Genomic DNA, 15962 nt, shown 5'->3' with positions numbered 1-15962 from the left:
GTTAAAAAGGTAGAAGAACCATTCAACCCAACGTAGATAGATGATAACTTACCCCAAAACAAAGTGCAGTCATATTGATTGTATATTTCGACCCAATGTCATCTATAAAAAACGTCGACACTGAGTTTGCTGAACTTACAGCATACGAAGAACCCAGCAGCTTCAGGAGGAGCTTCAAGACAACATCCATTGGGAGATCTACTGCTACGCTTGTTCCGGTCTCCGAAACCATCATGCCGTGCTTCACTTCCAGCTGGGAGCACTCCGACAGCGGAAAGTTCATGAGTTTTACCCTGGGTGTTTGTCCATCAGGTTGGCATTGTAATACTATCTCCCAAGTATCTCAATTGTCAACAGTGGTCACAACCGCATTGTGTTGTGCAAGGTTAGTGCACCATTCAGACTAGATGCGAAGCACACTAACACGGCAATTATCTCAGCGGCTATCAGCTAAGGTCGCTCAGTGAAGACCCCCATTCAACCAGTTCCGCAGTCTCAAACCAATGTGAACAATGGTTAAGAAGACCAAAAAGAAATCTCGCCAGTGCAACAGTCGCTTTACAGAATTGCGACGGAACACTCATGGTCCATCAGGCATGGGCCATCACTTGGCATCCTTCTGACAAGACTACCTTGTCCCCAAGGCCACCTACAGTGGGCAGAGAACCGACTATTGAATTTTGGGAGGCTCCCCAGCCTATGAACAGCCAAAAACTACTTGCAAGATATGAAGGCAATGATACCCCTTTCAATGATCCTTATTTTACTTTTCTCATGGTTGGCTTGCCTATTATCTTTGGAGCTATGTTCACCTGTCTCTTTTGCATGTGTTATTGGAACAGGAGGAAGATGAGGAAAGAGAGAAAAAAGGCGGAACAGACACAACTTGATTCTCTGCCACCATACTCTAATAACGACACTCCTCCTGTGTATTCGAGTTGATAAGACATTGAATAAATATAGTTGATACCCATTAATGTCTCATAAACACAGGATGATCCCCGTCTTACACTACCTGCTAGCCATATGTGCGTGTTCGAATATAATTCACAAGCTTAAGACTCAAGTGTATGTTTTGGGTTATTGTCGTCCCTTCCGTATTATAAAGGTTACGTCGGTTCTTCGTTTGGAGTACTGTAAGGCGTCAGAGGCTAGTGCCAAGACAGACAAGTGGTTGATTCGAGACTCATGATAGCAGAACTTGCTCTTTGAGCAAAGATACTATCTGCTTGGAAACGAATCATTTACTACTATCGTTCTTGAAATCATTCCATTCCAATTGAAGAGGTAAGAATTGGGTTCATCAATGTTTGTGGGGCTGTGACAACGAAGGATCCAAAGTAAGCAACATACCCCTCATACAGAATATTCATGAGTGGAGATTTAATGTTACCGTCAGACAGACAAGAAACACATTTGCCTTCTTCTCACATCTTTGTATATCAGGCTAATTGAAGCCTGTTCAGGTTGAACAAGACATGGACTCTGAATCTTTTGCGTACACTGGTATTCCACCCGGGCGAAACTTTAGGTTGCTCAGAATTCTCCCAGGCTCGTCTGATGATGCCTTGGCATGCGAGATTTTCGTGTCTGACCTGGACAACTCGACACCATACACAGCTCTCTCATATGTCTGGGGAAATCCAGACAAGGTTGCAGATCTGGAGCTATCAGGACATGCTTGCAAGATCACACGAAGTCTTTCAGATGGGCTGCGTCGTCTTCGAAAGCCTGACGAGATGCAGATTGCCTGGGCTGACGCAATCTGTATCAATCAAAATGATTACGATGAGAAAGGCCACCAAGTCGATTTAATGGGTGCTATCTATGACAATGCCAACCATGTGGTTGTGTGGTTGGGCCCTGATCCTACCACCTCTGCATCAGAGGCATTCCGCTGTTTGCAGACCATCAACTACAAATTGTATACAAAGACAGACAAGGAGTATTTCTACCCCGATGAAGGAGAAATGCCTACCGTATACATGAAAACCGAGGCCAATCCAGAACCTCGAGAAATGTCACGACCCGTTGGAAGGCGATCAGTCCATGCATCTGTACTGGGTGAAAAGGGAACCGATTGTGTTGGAAAACTATTTGATCTATCTTGGTTCTCTCGCGTGTGGGTTCTCCAAGAAGTTGGCCTCGCAGGTTCAGCAACAGCAATCTGGGGAGACAGTACTATTGAATTTGGCGAGATTGCTTCCTTCATATGGAACGTTTACTACACCGAGGAGCTAAGGCACGCATTGGGGGCTGAGATAACCCAAACTCTCTCGGGTGCACCCCTCTATGCTGTGTGGAACGTCTGGTCCACGTACGAAAAGACAGAGTCATGGATATACCGAACTCCATTGCTAAGGAGTTGTGCCGAGCTTATCGCCGGCCAGTGCAGTATCGACTTCGTCCTTGTTCTTGAGGCTTCACGTTATTTCAATGCCACTAATCAGCTAGACCATGTGTATGCCTTTTTGGGTCACCCCAAGGCTAGGAATCCTGTTACAAAGGCTCCATGGCTACAGGCAAACTATTCTCTGGACGTCCAAGAACAACACCGACTGTTAGCCGCTAGCTTGTCTCAAGACTCCTTGAATTTCCTGGTACAGGCGCACCAGACTGGAGAAAGCCTTAAACCGGGGTCTGGTTACCCAACATGGGTGCCAATGTGGAATAAAAAGACGCAAAACCACGCGGACGCTTTTTGGGAAGCATGGGACGCTAGTCTGCGAAAGGAGGAAGGGAATCCTGCCAAGGCTTCTGTTGATGGGAATCGACTCAAAGTATCCGGTATCATTATTGGGGAGGTTGATCAGTTCACAAGGACGATGGAATCTTCGGACTTCGATGTAGACAAGGAATTCGGCGGCCTGCTCGTTGACTTGTGCTGGGATCTAGCAGGACGGAGACCGCACCCATATGTACAGATAGAGGTACTAGCGGCGTTTGCATCGACACTTTCCTGCCACTACAAGATCAGGGGTAACCAACCCATGGACGGCCGCGAGCGGGTGGTCGAGCAGTTGGCTGGATATTGCATGCATCTGAACAATGGTTTCTACCAGGCCCACCTGGTGCCAAAACAAGGCGATGGCTTCTGGAACCTGAGCACTGTTTTAGAAGTCGGAAAGTCATTCACGCCTAGTTTCAAGTCTCATGCTGTCAACAGGCGGTTCTTCAATACGAAGGAAGGGTATTGGGGAATGGGGCCTTCAGCTATGCAGTCCGGGGATATATGTGCTGTACTTCTTGGTGCTGATGTCCCTTTTATACTGAGGCCCAAGGGGGATCCTGGGGAGTACCAGGTGGTAGGGCAATGCTATATGTACAAGTTTATGGACGGTCAGGCGGTTATGGCATCTCGAGCTCAGCAGGCCGGTTACGAAGAAAAAGAAATTGTTCTTGTATAGAGACATACTAAGCTACATCTATAGACTGACTATTTCTCTCCCAGCTCTCAAGAATAATTAACAATGTCTTTGCTTTGTCAAGAAAATCCTCTTCGCCGTCCTTTTCAAGCTGCTCTTTGCTTTTACTTTCCAGCGCTCGTACCATCCGTTCCACAGGAGGACGCATGGGGTACCAGGCCTTGCCAACAGGCACACATTCTGATACAAACTCAAACAAGTAGTGCTGATGCTCGACATCGTTGATTGCCATACTCATAACCTCAGCAGCAACAGCAGCAGAAACCTCGGGGAACCGCGCCAGTTGTTCACGGCAAGGATTAAAAGTCGGATGACATGCGTCTACTTTCCATTTGAACAGATCATGCATGTACGGTCTCATTTGATCCGCCGTATACACGCGCTCCCACAATGTCCTGTAAGCAATCTGACCGAATTTGTTTTCGGGGACCCAGACATCATGTGGTTTCTCTATAAATCGGTCCAGTAACCTTGCTTTATTGATCATATGCACAGTTTGCGCATAGTGGCTAGACCGGGACTTGAAAGATGATATATCGAATCCCATCAATGTTTTTATAGCGGGTCGATAAGTTTGCAATTGCTCGAGAGATAGTTTGGAAACGATGGGATAGAAAACGAGCTGGTGCATGTGAAGTGAAGTAAAATCGCCGTCCTCAATCGACGACTCGAGAACGGATGAGAGAGATGCTATGGCTGGGGGCTCTATCGCACGCAGCCTAATGATATTGAAGGATTCGTCTTTTGAAACATCGCCATCTTGGACAGAGTCCGCATAACAAGCTGCCTGGAGGATAGCTGGTATTTCTGCAGCAAATTCTTTTACTTCTAAAGTTGCCCATTCCTTCTTGACATCCATATCTCAAAATGCGGCTTCTCTAGATAATTAAAACGAGGGTTTTGCTTATATCGGACGCTATTTCTTTTGTCTTTCTATGATAGCTTGTCTGGATACCAGCCAGTGGTCTGTTCCCCTCTCTGAAGTTTGAAGAGCGTCAGCATGATTTTACTTCCATTTGCTGGCAGTTACCTAGATATGTTAAGGTTAGCGTGGAACCTAAACGAACTCGTAAATCCGAACCGCCGATCCTAACCGTCTGAGACCGGAATTGGGACCCAAAGATCCGGTCACTCTCCGAATGCCGACCTGATCAGATCTAGACTACCGTGCAGTTCACCGTCGCTGGCCTTGTATCTAGGACATTGCACACCGAACCAATATGGACTCACCGAGCACGTCCCAAGCCGACGACAAGAATGCTCCCATCAGTGAAGCAGAGAGAAAGTAATCAATAGCCCTTCCCTTCCCCGCATCATCGCTTGCTCACATTAAGTTTTGCAGGAAGCTCCGTAATCGGCTTTCACAACGGGCTTTCCGCCGGAGGCAAGCGGAATGTATCAGAGAGCTACGCAACCGCGTAAATGCGGACCAACGGCCTGATAGTGAGCGAGTGGAGGCGCTGCAGAGAGAGAACAAGATGCTGAGACAGCAATTAATCGAGGTTCAGGCCAAGATGTCTAAGATCTTGGCTTCTGTTCAGCTATTAAGTGACTCTGTTACTAAAACGCTGGACGACACCAAAGACGGGAGTCATTCATCGGAAGAGGCGGACCAGGAAGCAGATGTTTTGAGTCAAAAGAAAGAACAACATATATCAAATTCTTCGATGAATTCGTTGGATCTCGACTCTTTCGACCCGTCCATTCTTGACTTTGATGTCCCTTTTGTGTCAACAAACACTACGCGTAAGTGATGAAACAATTGACACATTAAGCGTAAGGCCTAACTGAGAAAATGCAGAATCAGCTCCAGAGCCAACAAATAGTCTCACCTCAGAGCTCATCAATGTCACAGGAACGAATCCGTTATACTCTCAGATACCCAGCATATGGAGCCACGAGTATCAGATGGGCCTGGAGCCGTATCTCACTGCCATCAACGCAACCGAAGAATCAAGTCTGGTATTGGGCAAAGATTACGCATTCACAAACTCTCCCTTTTCGGATCACATACAGTTGCTTCAAAAAATGTTGAAAACTAAGCTTACCACGCTCGGTTTTGTTCCAGAGGGTCATCATCCTGTACACAGGTAAACTCACTCTTTTAGATGTTGACCGTCAATTACTAACTATTGAAAGTGTCTATCAGCCGGTATTAATGGTTCTCTCCATGTTTAATAGTATGACTCGCCCAGACGTGATGGCATGGTATGCCAAGACACGCTTCTATCACATTATCGAACTCACCGCCTGGCAACTATATCCTTCAGCAGCAACTTTTAACAAACTTCATCCCCGATACCGCCCTACCAAAGCACAATTGGAAAATCCTCACCCTGGAATCATTGATTGGATACCTTTCCCATCGATCCGAGACCGGTTAATTCAGTTACACTCGGCCAATCCACACATTGACCAAATCTTCTGCGATGCAGTGACAGGCTACGTGGTAGAGGCGCTCATGTCAGACCTGATACTAGGTGCCCCGCCGATAATGGTGTACGTACGTGTTACAGATCTTATCAACACAATGGCTCGATCATCTGGAGATGAGTCCATGACTGCTGTTCTACCTGCTCCGGACATTTCAACCCTGTTTTCTTCGCCCGCATACGCAAGCGCAGCATTCAATAAACTGAATATGGACAAGGGAGCAGGTTATTACAAGATTGACCCCGCTTTCTTCGAAAAGTATCCGGAGCTGTGGGATCAAGCGGGAGACCTGACAGCAACTGGTATGCCTCTTAAGCCAAAGTATCAAAAGATACTTACGTATCCGAAACCGCTGGATCCATCTACAGTGGAGACTTATCGAAGCTTCATCGACTTTTCTCTCGATGCAGCGAGTACGATTTAGACGGGGCTCGCTGTATGAGTGAGGTCCCGTGGGCTGTTGTAACCGGGCCGGTTGTCGTCAGCAGCGCAATTGAAGAAATTCAAAGAGACCACATGATACGATTGGACGAAAGTTATTATCAATACGAAATACACGGTGAAGAATTCGGTGCAATAGTCTGGCAAGTGTCATGGAATGTTGAGTAACAATTGACCCACAAGTAACGGTTGACTAACAACGCCATTACTAACAACCCCATTCTATGCATCATCGAGTGGAGATGGAATAATCTATATAGAAATGCCACAACTGATTCATTAATTAGTCTGCCACACTAAGAGAGATCATCACATCTTTGGAACCTCAATCACATTCAAGATGCCTTCTCAACTACCAACCCCAATCTCTCGTTATGGTTTCATGGACGACTATAGCGAAGGCGCACATCCAGCCCTCCTCAAAGCTCTTATCGCCAGCAACACCACCCAAGAAACCGGTTACGGCAACGATACATACTGCGATCTTGCACGGAAGCGAATCAGAGCCCACCTCGGTCGCGACGATGTCGGCATCTTCTTCGTACCCAGCGGAACATCAGCCAATGCCATCTCCATTGCCGCATGCCTACGTCCCCACGAAGCAGTCATTGCCGCAAGCTCTGGACATATCGTGACAAGAGAAACAGGTGCCGTGGAAGCCAGCGGCCACAAGATAATAAATGTTGCTCCTGTCAATGGCAAACTTACCCCTCAAAGCATTGAGCGGGCGTTGGACGATAATTGGCATTTTCCTCATATGGCCAAACCCAAATTGGTATACATCTCGAATGCAACCGAGATCGGCACGATTTACACAAGGAACGAAATGGCTGCGATAAAGGAAGTTTGCGAAAAGAATGGTCTTATCCTGTTTCTTGACGGAGCCCGCATTGGAACTGCCCTTGCATCAAAATCCAACGATATGACACTACCGGATATCCTCGAATTAACAGACATATTCTGGATCGGAGGAACAAAGAACGGTGCTCTCTTAGGCGAAGCAGTCGTAGTCAAGGACGCCCGACTGGCTTCTGAATACGAGTTTTATGTCAAGCAACATGGATCGCTGTTAGCTAAGGGAAGGGTGATTGGCGCACAGTTCGCTGAGTTATTCGAAGGAGATTTATACTTTGACCTTGCGCGCAAGGCAAATCTGGCAGCTGAGGCACTTTCCAATGGAATCGCTGACGCTGGCTTCTCGGTATATGCTGCGACAGAGACAAACCAGGTGTTTGCGGTGCTTCCACTGGGATTGATCAAGATGCTGAAGGAGCATTTTAACTTTTATGTGTGGGAGAAGTGTGGCGATGATGAGGCTGTTATCAGACTATTAACAACCTGGGCGACTGATGTGATGCAAGTCCAGAGGTTCGTTGATATGGTGCATGGTTGGGCGAGATGAGAGTATTAAAAAGTTCAAAAATTTAGTTTGATATCAATCCATAGGGAAGTAATACTTGCTATTTAGATCGAAATGAATTATGAGTATGGCTCCGCAAATAATTGTAGTCTAGCATTTCATCCCTGCATTTGTTCCCTCGACATAGGGTGTTCTTGAGCTCCAGATTGATGACCTGTTGATAGATATCCCAGTCTCAAACTTTCGATATCGATTGCCAACTCACATGTTCATCATACTTAATCGCAATCTTGCCACATCGTGTCTCATGACTTGGGTAGGGTAGCCTTTCCAGCAGCCCGCGCTGCCTCGAGAGCACCATGAAGTCCATATTGAGAGCAAACCCCATCAATGCGATGAGTCGAGTTGAGGTTCTTCACCACAACAATTTGAAAGCATGTAGCCGATCCTTGACGGGCACCAATAGTGGAATAAGCCAGAAATATTTCCCAGATCTTGATGTGAACAATTTAGCAAGTTAATATCGTGAGCATGGTGTGATACTTACACGGAACCAGCGCTTTCCATACTTGGCCTCCACCTTGTCTGCGTTACCCAGCCAGTTTCTGTACCATCGCCAAATTGTGCCAGAATAGTGAACGCCAACAGTATCAACACTGGAGTACCTCAGTCAGATATCTCTCTTGACAACTGTTGTAACCACTCACCTTTTAATCTCAAAGCCAGCACTCTCAAGGCATCCGACATAATATGACAATGGCGTAGACGCATCAGCTCCCGGGAAGATATACTTGTTTAGAAAGAGCCCCCAAATAAAGTCTTCATACTGCCACGCCTTTCTGAAACCAGACACCTGAACATACATAACTCCATCGTTCTCAAGCATCTCATAGCACTGTCGGAAGAAGCCTGTCAGGCGTCGAACACCCACATGCTCAGCCATCTCCAACTGTGTGATCTTGTTGAACTTCTGCTCTTCGGGAATGTCACGATAGTCACAGCATAGAAGCTTGCTCTGCTCATCCGGCACACCGGCTTTTCGAAGCCCGTCGTTTCCCCACTCCACTTGATTGCCAGCGAGGGTCACGCCTGTGACATTCGCACCGTAGTTTAGGCTGGCAAATCTGGCCAAGGTACCCCAGCCGCAACCGATGTCGAGAAGTGTATCCCCTTCTTTCAGGCCGATCTTTTCGCACACGATAGCAAGCTTGTTATCTTGCATCTCCTCCAAAGTTTCCTCCCGAGTAGGATCTGAGATAATACCAGAAGTATAGATCATACGAGGGCCAAGAAACCAAGCGTAGTGATCATTTCCGCTATCATAGTTTGTACGCACCTGCTCTTCGTCCTGTGAACGAAGGTGAAGGATAACGTCGGGGAAGAAGGTAAACAAAATGTACCGAAACGTTTCACTAGTAAAATTAAATGTTGCCCAATCATGCCGATATTCAAACACCTCGAGCGCATCACCATTGAGATCCACTTGGCCTGTGAAGTATAACTCAAAGAATGTTGCCATTGGTATCTTATGCCTCCCCGTCCACCGTGCGCGATGCGAATCGCTCTTGAAGGTAAGGTAGAATTCCACAGGGCGGCCAGGTAATTTAACTTCGTGATTGATACGGGGACTGTAGCTAGACATAAATGTCCAGATCACAACTAAAATGGGGATAGTTGTGAATATCGAGAGGAAAATAGCCGTTTTAAAGCCGCCGCCCAGTTTCCATGACAGCCATTGGGGAATGCCAACGAGAGCAACGGCGAGGAAGATATTGGACCATTGTTCGTATCCCGGACCATCAGCAGGGAGAGGAGAGTTTTTGATGGAGGGGAACTATTGAATCGCATTGCCATGTCAGCAGATACATAAGATAGGTGGGAGAAACATACATTGGTCAACGGAACACCTGGGTTTCTACCCGTTGAGAGGGTTTCAGCGGGCGCTTTGGGAGTCTGGATAAAATTGATGTCGCTGCTCAAATGAGCTCCACCATTTTGCTTTAGAGCCATGGCTATAAGATAAAGGTGAGACAAGGCGCATCCGATGTGGAAGGGGGAAGTAAGGAGTATTTAGATGGTACATTTGATCAGGTGCTTTCTCCTGATCTGATATGATGCATTAAGCCACTCTGGATGAGGCCGGATACAGCGGGGTTTGAGGATGCATACCTACTCTCGGTAAGCAAATCAGCCGAAAGCTATCTCTCGTATCACTACTTGGCGTAATATTACTGCTGGGTGCGACGTGGTAACGGGTTTGAGGAACGAGGCCGCGCAATTGACTTGATCCATCCAATTGCGCAACGCTAAATATGATTTCCGATACAGCCTGCTTCGCATATCTTTAGACTTTACTCATCTTAATATGTACATATATACATTGCCATCTGTCTAATTACATGGTACGGGCTTCCAGACCATGCTTCAACAGTCAGATCCAGGATATAAAGGGACTGGTTTATAAATGCTTGGCGTGTTATCTGCTGTCGCGGGGCTTTTATATTTAAGACAATCCGGGATAAGAGCCACATACTCTCATGGAAGACCAGGGGAGCCGATTACCTGCTTTTATGCAAATCTTGAGATGGTATGGTGTAGGTATTGTAAGAAATAGATAAGTTCCACCTTTTTGCCCCTCCACTTCGTAAGTGCCACTAAAAATTACAACGACCTCAGGCAGTGCAGAGGCCAAATGTTACAGAATAGATCAACGACCATTTACTTGTAAGGGCTGGTAATTAATCAACCTACGATGATCTATATTTCCTTCGTTATATGTGTTTACGTGAGTTTCTCAGTTAGTAACGCGTCTGAATTACGCGTCGCGTTATACAGACTTTGCCTTGAAGTGATCGTAGGGTAAGTCGACACGTATAACAAGTTATCGCAACAGTATTGCAATAGTTATACGCTCAATTGAGAGGTATCAGACAACCCTACAGGTGCCCCCTGTGTTTAGTCTAACTATGCCCTTATAAGCGAATTTATAGTAGGTTATTATATTAATAACCTAGATAGTAATATAAGGCTATTTAATTAGCTTATTAAAAAGTTATAGTAAAATATAATATAAGTTTAGATTTTTAATTATAAAATTAATTCTAATTTAAATTTACTTTTTATATTAATAAATATATATCTAAAGCTATATTTAAATAATAATTAATATATTATTAATACATTAATTATTTATTTAAAATAGTATTCTTTAATTTTATTTTAATTTTATTTAAGTATTAATAATTATAAATTAAATTAATATAATTATTATAAAGTAATTTTATTTTAAATAAAAAAGAAAAATTATTTAAATTAATAATTAAGCTTAAATAAAAAGTAAATTAATTATTTATATTTTAAAAGTAATTATTAATAAATTAATAATATATTAATAATATATTATATTATAAAGATTATAATACATTAATATCTATAGACTTTAGCTAATTTATATATTTTAGCCTATTTAAATATATTATATAGATAAAAATATTTATTTATACCTTAATAGTATTAAATTAGCTAAAGTTATTTATTAATAAAATAGCCTATATTATCCTATTTATATTATTATTATTAGTAATCTAGGAAAATTTAATTAAGTAAATATATATTTTCTAAAGTAATTAATATATTATTAATATTTTACTAATATATTATAGACTTAATACTATATAGAAAATATATTTAAATTAAAGATATTATTTTTAAACGTTTTTAAATTAAAAGAAGTTTATTTCTTTAAGTATAAATATATAAACTTTATTAAAATTATTAATAGTATAATTATATAAGAATTAAAATAATTATATAATATAATAAGAGGTTTAATTATATAACTTAGTTTAATTAACTATAGTATTAAGTTTTACTTTAATATTTTAACTTTATATTAAACTCTTAACTATATATATAAATTTCTTTCTCTATAGACTTCAACTTAAATAGAGTTTCCTATTTAAGCTATTATAGCTAAATATATAAAAAAGCTATTACTTAAAATACTTATATTTATCTTTAATAGTCTAAATAAATACCTCTAATTCTATTAACTATAGCTTATATTAACTTATTATATTATAAAATATAATCTCTCTTATTATAAAGATATCTCTTTTTTTAATTTTATAATATAATATATAAAGCTATTGCCTTTTCTATTAAATTTACTATAAATCCCTCTAAGGGATAAGAATACTAGGGAATTATAAGACCTTATAGCTAAATATAGCTAATATTATACTATCTTTAATTAAAGGTCTTTAGCCTATAAAGATATATTTTAGCTTTATTATTATAAGGTTATATAGATCTTAAAATAAAGCTAGGCTAATATATAATACCTTAATAATCTTACTATATATATAGTAAAATTACCTTATATATTGCCTAGTTATAAGGCTATAGTTATAAGGTTAAATAATATAGTAATATAGTATTAATATTATAATTATAATCTAGGTTAGCTTAATGTATTAAATATTAAGGGCAAAATAACTTACTTTTTTATTACTATTTTTACCTTTCTTTACTAGTAGTTTTATTATATAAGGAAAAAGAAAGTATTTACTATTATCTTATTATTTTATATAACTTTATTTTAATATAAAGTTTTATTAAAAGCTTATTTAAAAATATAGCCTTATAGCCTTATAATATTATTAAATTATTAAATATTTACTATTTAAGCTATTTTATTTCTTTATAAAATAATTAAAAGTCTTAAAGATATAAATAAATAAATATATAAAAGTAAAGGTCTATAAATATATAATCCCTGAATTTTATTAATATAATTATATTAAGGTTATAAAGAATTAATAATTAAGAATATTATTTTTAAAGAATTAACTTTAATTACTAATACTAGAGAAAAAGGCTTTAATATAAATTATATTTAATTTATAATTAATATATTATTAATATATTAATAAAAACCTTAATATAATTTAATAATTATATAAATAGCTAAATTAGCCTATATATTAATTATATACTTAAGAAATATATAAACTTATACTTTTTTAGCTATTAACTTAGGTATATATTAATTATATATTATTAATATATTATTAATTATTTATTTAATTAATAATAGGTTATTTTATTTAGGTTATTTAATATATTAATTAATAAAAGTAAATATAATATTAATATTATATCTTAAAGCCTTAAGAAATACCTTATATTAATATATTAAAAAATACCTTATTTTCTCTTAATTAATAGTAATTACTATTTATATTAAAAGTCTACTATATTATTAATATATTTAAATATAAAAGAGAATATAGTATATTATTATTACTAATATATTATTAATATATAACTAATATATTATTTAGGAATTATCTATTTACTCTTAGGCAAAAGCCTTATTAAATATATTTATTATAATATAACTTTTTAAGCCTAGGTATTATAATCTGGAAATATATTATATATAATTTTATTTTCTTATAGAATTTATAGCTATTTACTTTCTTTATTATTAAAGGTATTACTAGATATTTTAATAGATATTAAATAGATTTTAATATAGCTAAAAAGAGCTCTCTAGATACTAAGTATATATATTACTAATATTTTATATATATATTACTAATATATTATTTAAATATATAGCTTTAATTATTAGCTATAAAAGGACGTTTTAATAAATATAATATAATAGTTCTCTTAGATATTTACTTAGCCTTAATTAATTTAAACTATTTAAAGTATTTTTTATAAAAAAATTAAATTAATTATTTTTTTATTAGTATTTTTTACTTAAGAGCTTATTATAAATATATAACTTACTATTAAAATAATTTATATAAAGTAAGACTATTAAGCTATCCTTAATATATTACTTATATATCTATAATATATTATTAATATATTACAGTATATTTATATCTTTTATTAAACTTAAGATAAATTCCTTATAATTATATTTTATTATTAATAGGCTAAGCTTTTTAAAAATCTAAACCTTAAATTATTTTAAATTAATATAAATTTTAAGTATATTACTGCTAATAGTAAAAAAGAGATTATTTAAGTATTATATTAAAAATATAGTATTATAAGTATATATTCCTTATATATTATTAATATATTAAGTATAAATTAATAATATAAATAGTTATTCTTTTTATTTAGGCTATTATTAAAGGGCAATTAGTAAATATATACTTTTTAATATTCTCTAAGGTCTTTAAGTATTTATTAAAGAAGATATTAATTTATATTAAATAGTAATATATTTATAATAAAGGACTTTATAATATTACTATTAATTAAAATATAAAAGTAATTATTAGTATTAATATATTATTAATACCTTAGAAATATATTATTAATATATTATATAAGATTTAATTATTATCTCTATAAAAGGGTTAATTTAAGTAAAGATAAACTAGAGTATTTAAAAGAATCCCTTTAGCTTTATTATATTTATTTTAAATAAAAAGTAAATAAATTATAATTAATATATTATTAACATATAAATAATATATTATTAATATATTATATTAATTATCTTTAATAGATTATTTATTCTTTAAGGATTAAATATAATATAAACTTTAACTTTAAATTACTTATAGATTTAATTAGAAATTCTTTTTTATAAGTAATAAATAGTTTTAAGTATTAGATTATATAAACTATATTAAATTAATATATAAGGTATTATATTAATAAGATAGGCAATATATTAATTTATTAAATGTTATTTTTAAGTATAATATATTACTAATATATTATTAATATATTGCTAATTTAATATCCTAGCTATAAAAAATATAATCTTAAGTTAATTTAAAAATTAACTATTTCTAATTACTATAATAATAGCTAAGGTTATATTAATATTTTAATCTAGGTATAAATAGAATAAAGTTAAAAGCAGAAATATATATATTATATATCTTTTATATATTATATATATATTAATAATATATATAGGAATAACTTTAAAGTATAATAGCTTACTTATTAATATACTATTAATATTATCTATATAAGGTAATAATAGTTTACTAATAATACTTACCTTTTTATTAAAAGCTTTAAGGGGAAATAATTAATTCTTTAATATATAACTAAGGGGAAGATTAAAATTATAAGTTAATTCAACTGGAATATTATAGTAAATATAAGTTATTTTTAATATATTAATAATATATTATTAATATATTAAAGTAGAAGTTTTTAATTATAGTATTTAATAATACTTAATTAATTAATTATTTAACTTTTTATTATATTAGCTTTTATATTAAATATTATACTATTAATTTAAGCTATTATAAATATAATATTAAATTTTAATAATTAGTCTTTAAAATAAGTTCTTTAATAGTAAAAGTAATAAATTAAATTAATTAAACTTATTAATAAGAGTTAATATATTAATAATTTATTATTAATATATTAAAGTCTCTTTAAACTATATATAGGTTATAAATTATAGCTAAAATAACTTTTAATTTTATTAATATTTAAATAATATATTAGCTAATATAATATTAATATATTTACTATATATTATTTATATATTAAAAATACTTTAATTTAACTTTTTATTTTAATAATATTATTTTATTAATATATTATAAATATATTAATTACTTATTACCCTTTAATTTTCTTTTTTACTTAGCCTTATAATCTTTCTTAAGCTATTTTTAAACTTTATAAGCTTTATTAAAAATTAAAGGTAAATAATCTAGTAATATATTAATAATATATTAGTAATATATAGGATATATATTAAGGATTAAACTTATTAATATTTATATTATAATAGCTATAGACCTAGGTAATAGTAAGCTTAAGCCTCTTTTCAATTAAAATAAAATTAAGCTAAATAGATTAGTAATATATTAAGTATATATTATAAATATCTTACTTTACATTTCTTAATAGAATAGGTATTACAATCTTAATTAATCTTCTAGTCTTTATTATATATAAAAAGGTTATAAATAAGATTTACCTTATTAATTTCCTATAGATTATAAATATATTAGTAATATATTATAAATATATTAATAATAACTTATAGATATATTAGTAATTACTTAATAAGCCTTCTTTATTACTATAGTATAGCTATCTGCAGATAGACTATAGAGAGCTATAGGGGGTAAAATAGGGGCTATAAGGGGCAGATTAAAAGCTATAGAGAGTATAAGTATAATAGCAGTAGCTTTAGAAATAAGCTTATAATAAGGCTATAGTAATATATTAATAATATATTAAGAATATATTAGTAATATATAGATTATATACTTTATATTATTTATATA

General features: G+C 35.4%; 5 protein-coding genes across 5 annotated transcripts; 3 read left to right on the top strand and 2 right to left on the bottom strand.

Moving 5' to 3' along the window:
• Nucleotides 1-1478: 1478 nt before the first annotated feature.
• On the top strand, nt 1479-3407 carry FSST1_007699 (HET domain-containing protein; the record flags this gene model as incomplete). The annotated part of the gene is made up of 1 exon (XM_083224508.1): nt 1479-3407. One exon carries the CDS (start codon nt 1479-1481, stop codon nt 3405-3407), a length of 1929 nt encoding a protein of 642 aa, XP_083083660.1.
• Nucleotides 3408-3414: 7 nt separating this feature from the next.
• FSST1_007698 (uncharacterized protein) lies at nt 3415-4284 on the bottom strand (the record flags this gene model as incomplete). The annotated part of the gene is made up of 1 exon (XM_083224507.1): nt 3415-4284. One exon carries the CDS (start codon nt 4282-4284, stop codon nt 3415-3417), a length of 870 nt encoding a protein of 289 aa, XP_083083659.1.
• A 361-nt stretch (nt 4285-4645) lies between these two features.
• Nucleotides 4646-6282, top strand: FSST1_007697 (bZIP transcription factor; the record flags this gene model as incomplete). Its single annotated transcript, XM_083224506.1, has 4 exons — nt 4646-4710; nt 4768-5171; nt 5227-5515; nt 5565-6282. The coding sequence occupies 4 exons, from the start codon at nt 4646-4648 to the stop codon at nt 6280-6282; spliced, it is 1476 nt and encodes a 491-aa protein (XP_083083658.1).
• Nucleotides 6283-6639: 357 nt separating this feature from the next.
• Nucleotides 6640-7701, top strand: FSST1_007696 (beta-eliminating lyase; the record flags this gene model as incomplete). Its single annotated transcript, XM_083224505.1, has 1 exon — nt 6640-7701. One exon carries the CDS (start codon nt 6640-6642, stop codon nt 7699-7701), a length of 1062 nt encoding a protein of 353 aa, XP_083083657.1.
• Nucleotides 7702-7964: 263 nt separating this feature from the next.
• Nucleotides 7965-9669, bottom strand: FSST1_007695 (S-adenosyl-L-methionine-dependent methyltransferase; the record flags this gene model as incomplete). The annotated part of the gene is made up of 4 exons (XM_083224504.1): nt 7965-8153; nt 8207-8315; nt 8367-9493; nt 9550-9669. The coding sequence occupies 4 exons, from the start codon at nt 9667-9669 to the stop codon at nt 7965-7967; spliced, it is 1545 nt and encodes a 514-aa protein (XP_083083656.1).
• Nucleotides 9670-15962: the final 6293 nt, after the last annotated feature.

The sequence above is a fragment of the Fusarium sambucinum genome, chromosome II (assembly GCF_050947815.1).
Source record: "Fusarium sambucinum isolate potato_lamoka chromosome II, whole genome shotgun sequence".
NCBI lineage: Eukaryota > Fungi > Ascomycota > Sordariomycetes > Hypocreales > Nectriaceae > Fusarium > Fusarium sambucinum.
The sequence above is the reverse complement of the archived record's forward strand: the minus strand, read 5'-3'. Positions and strand labels throughout refer to the sequence as shown.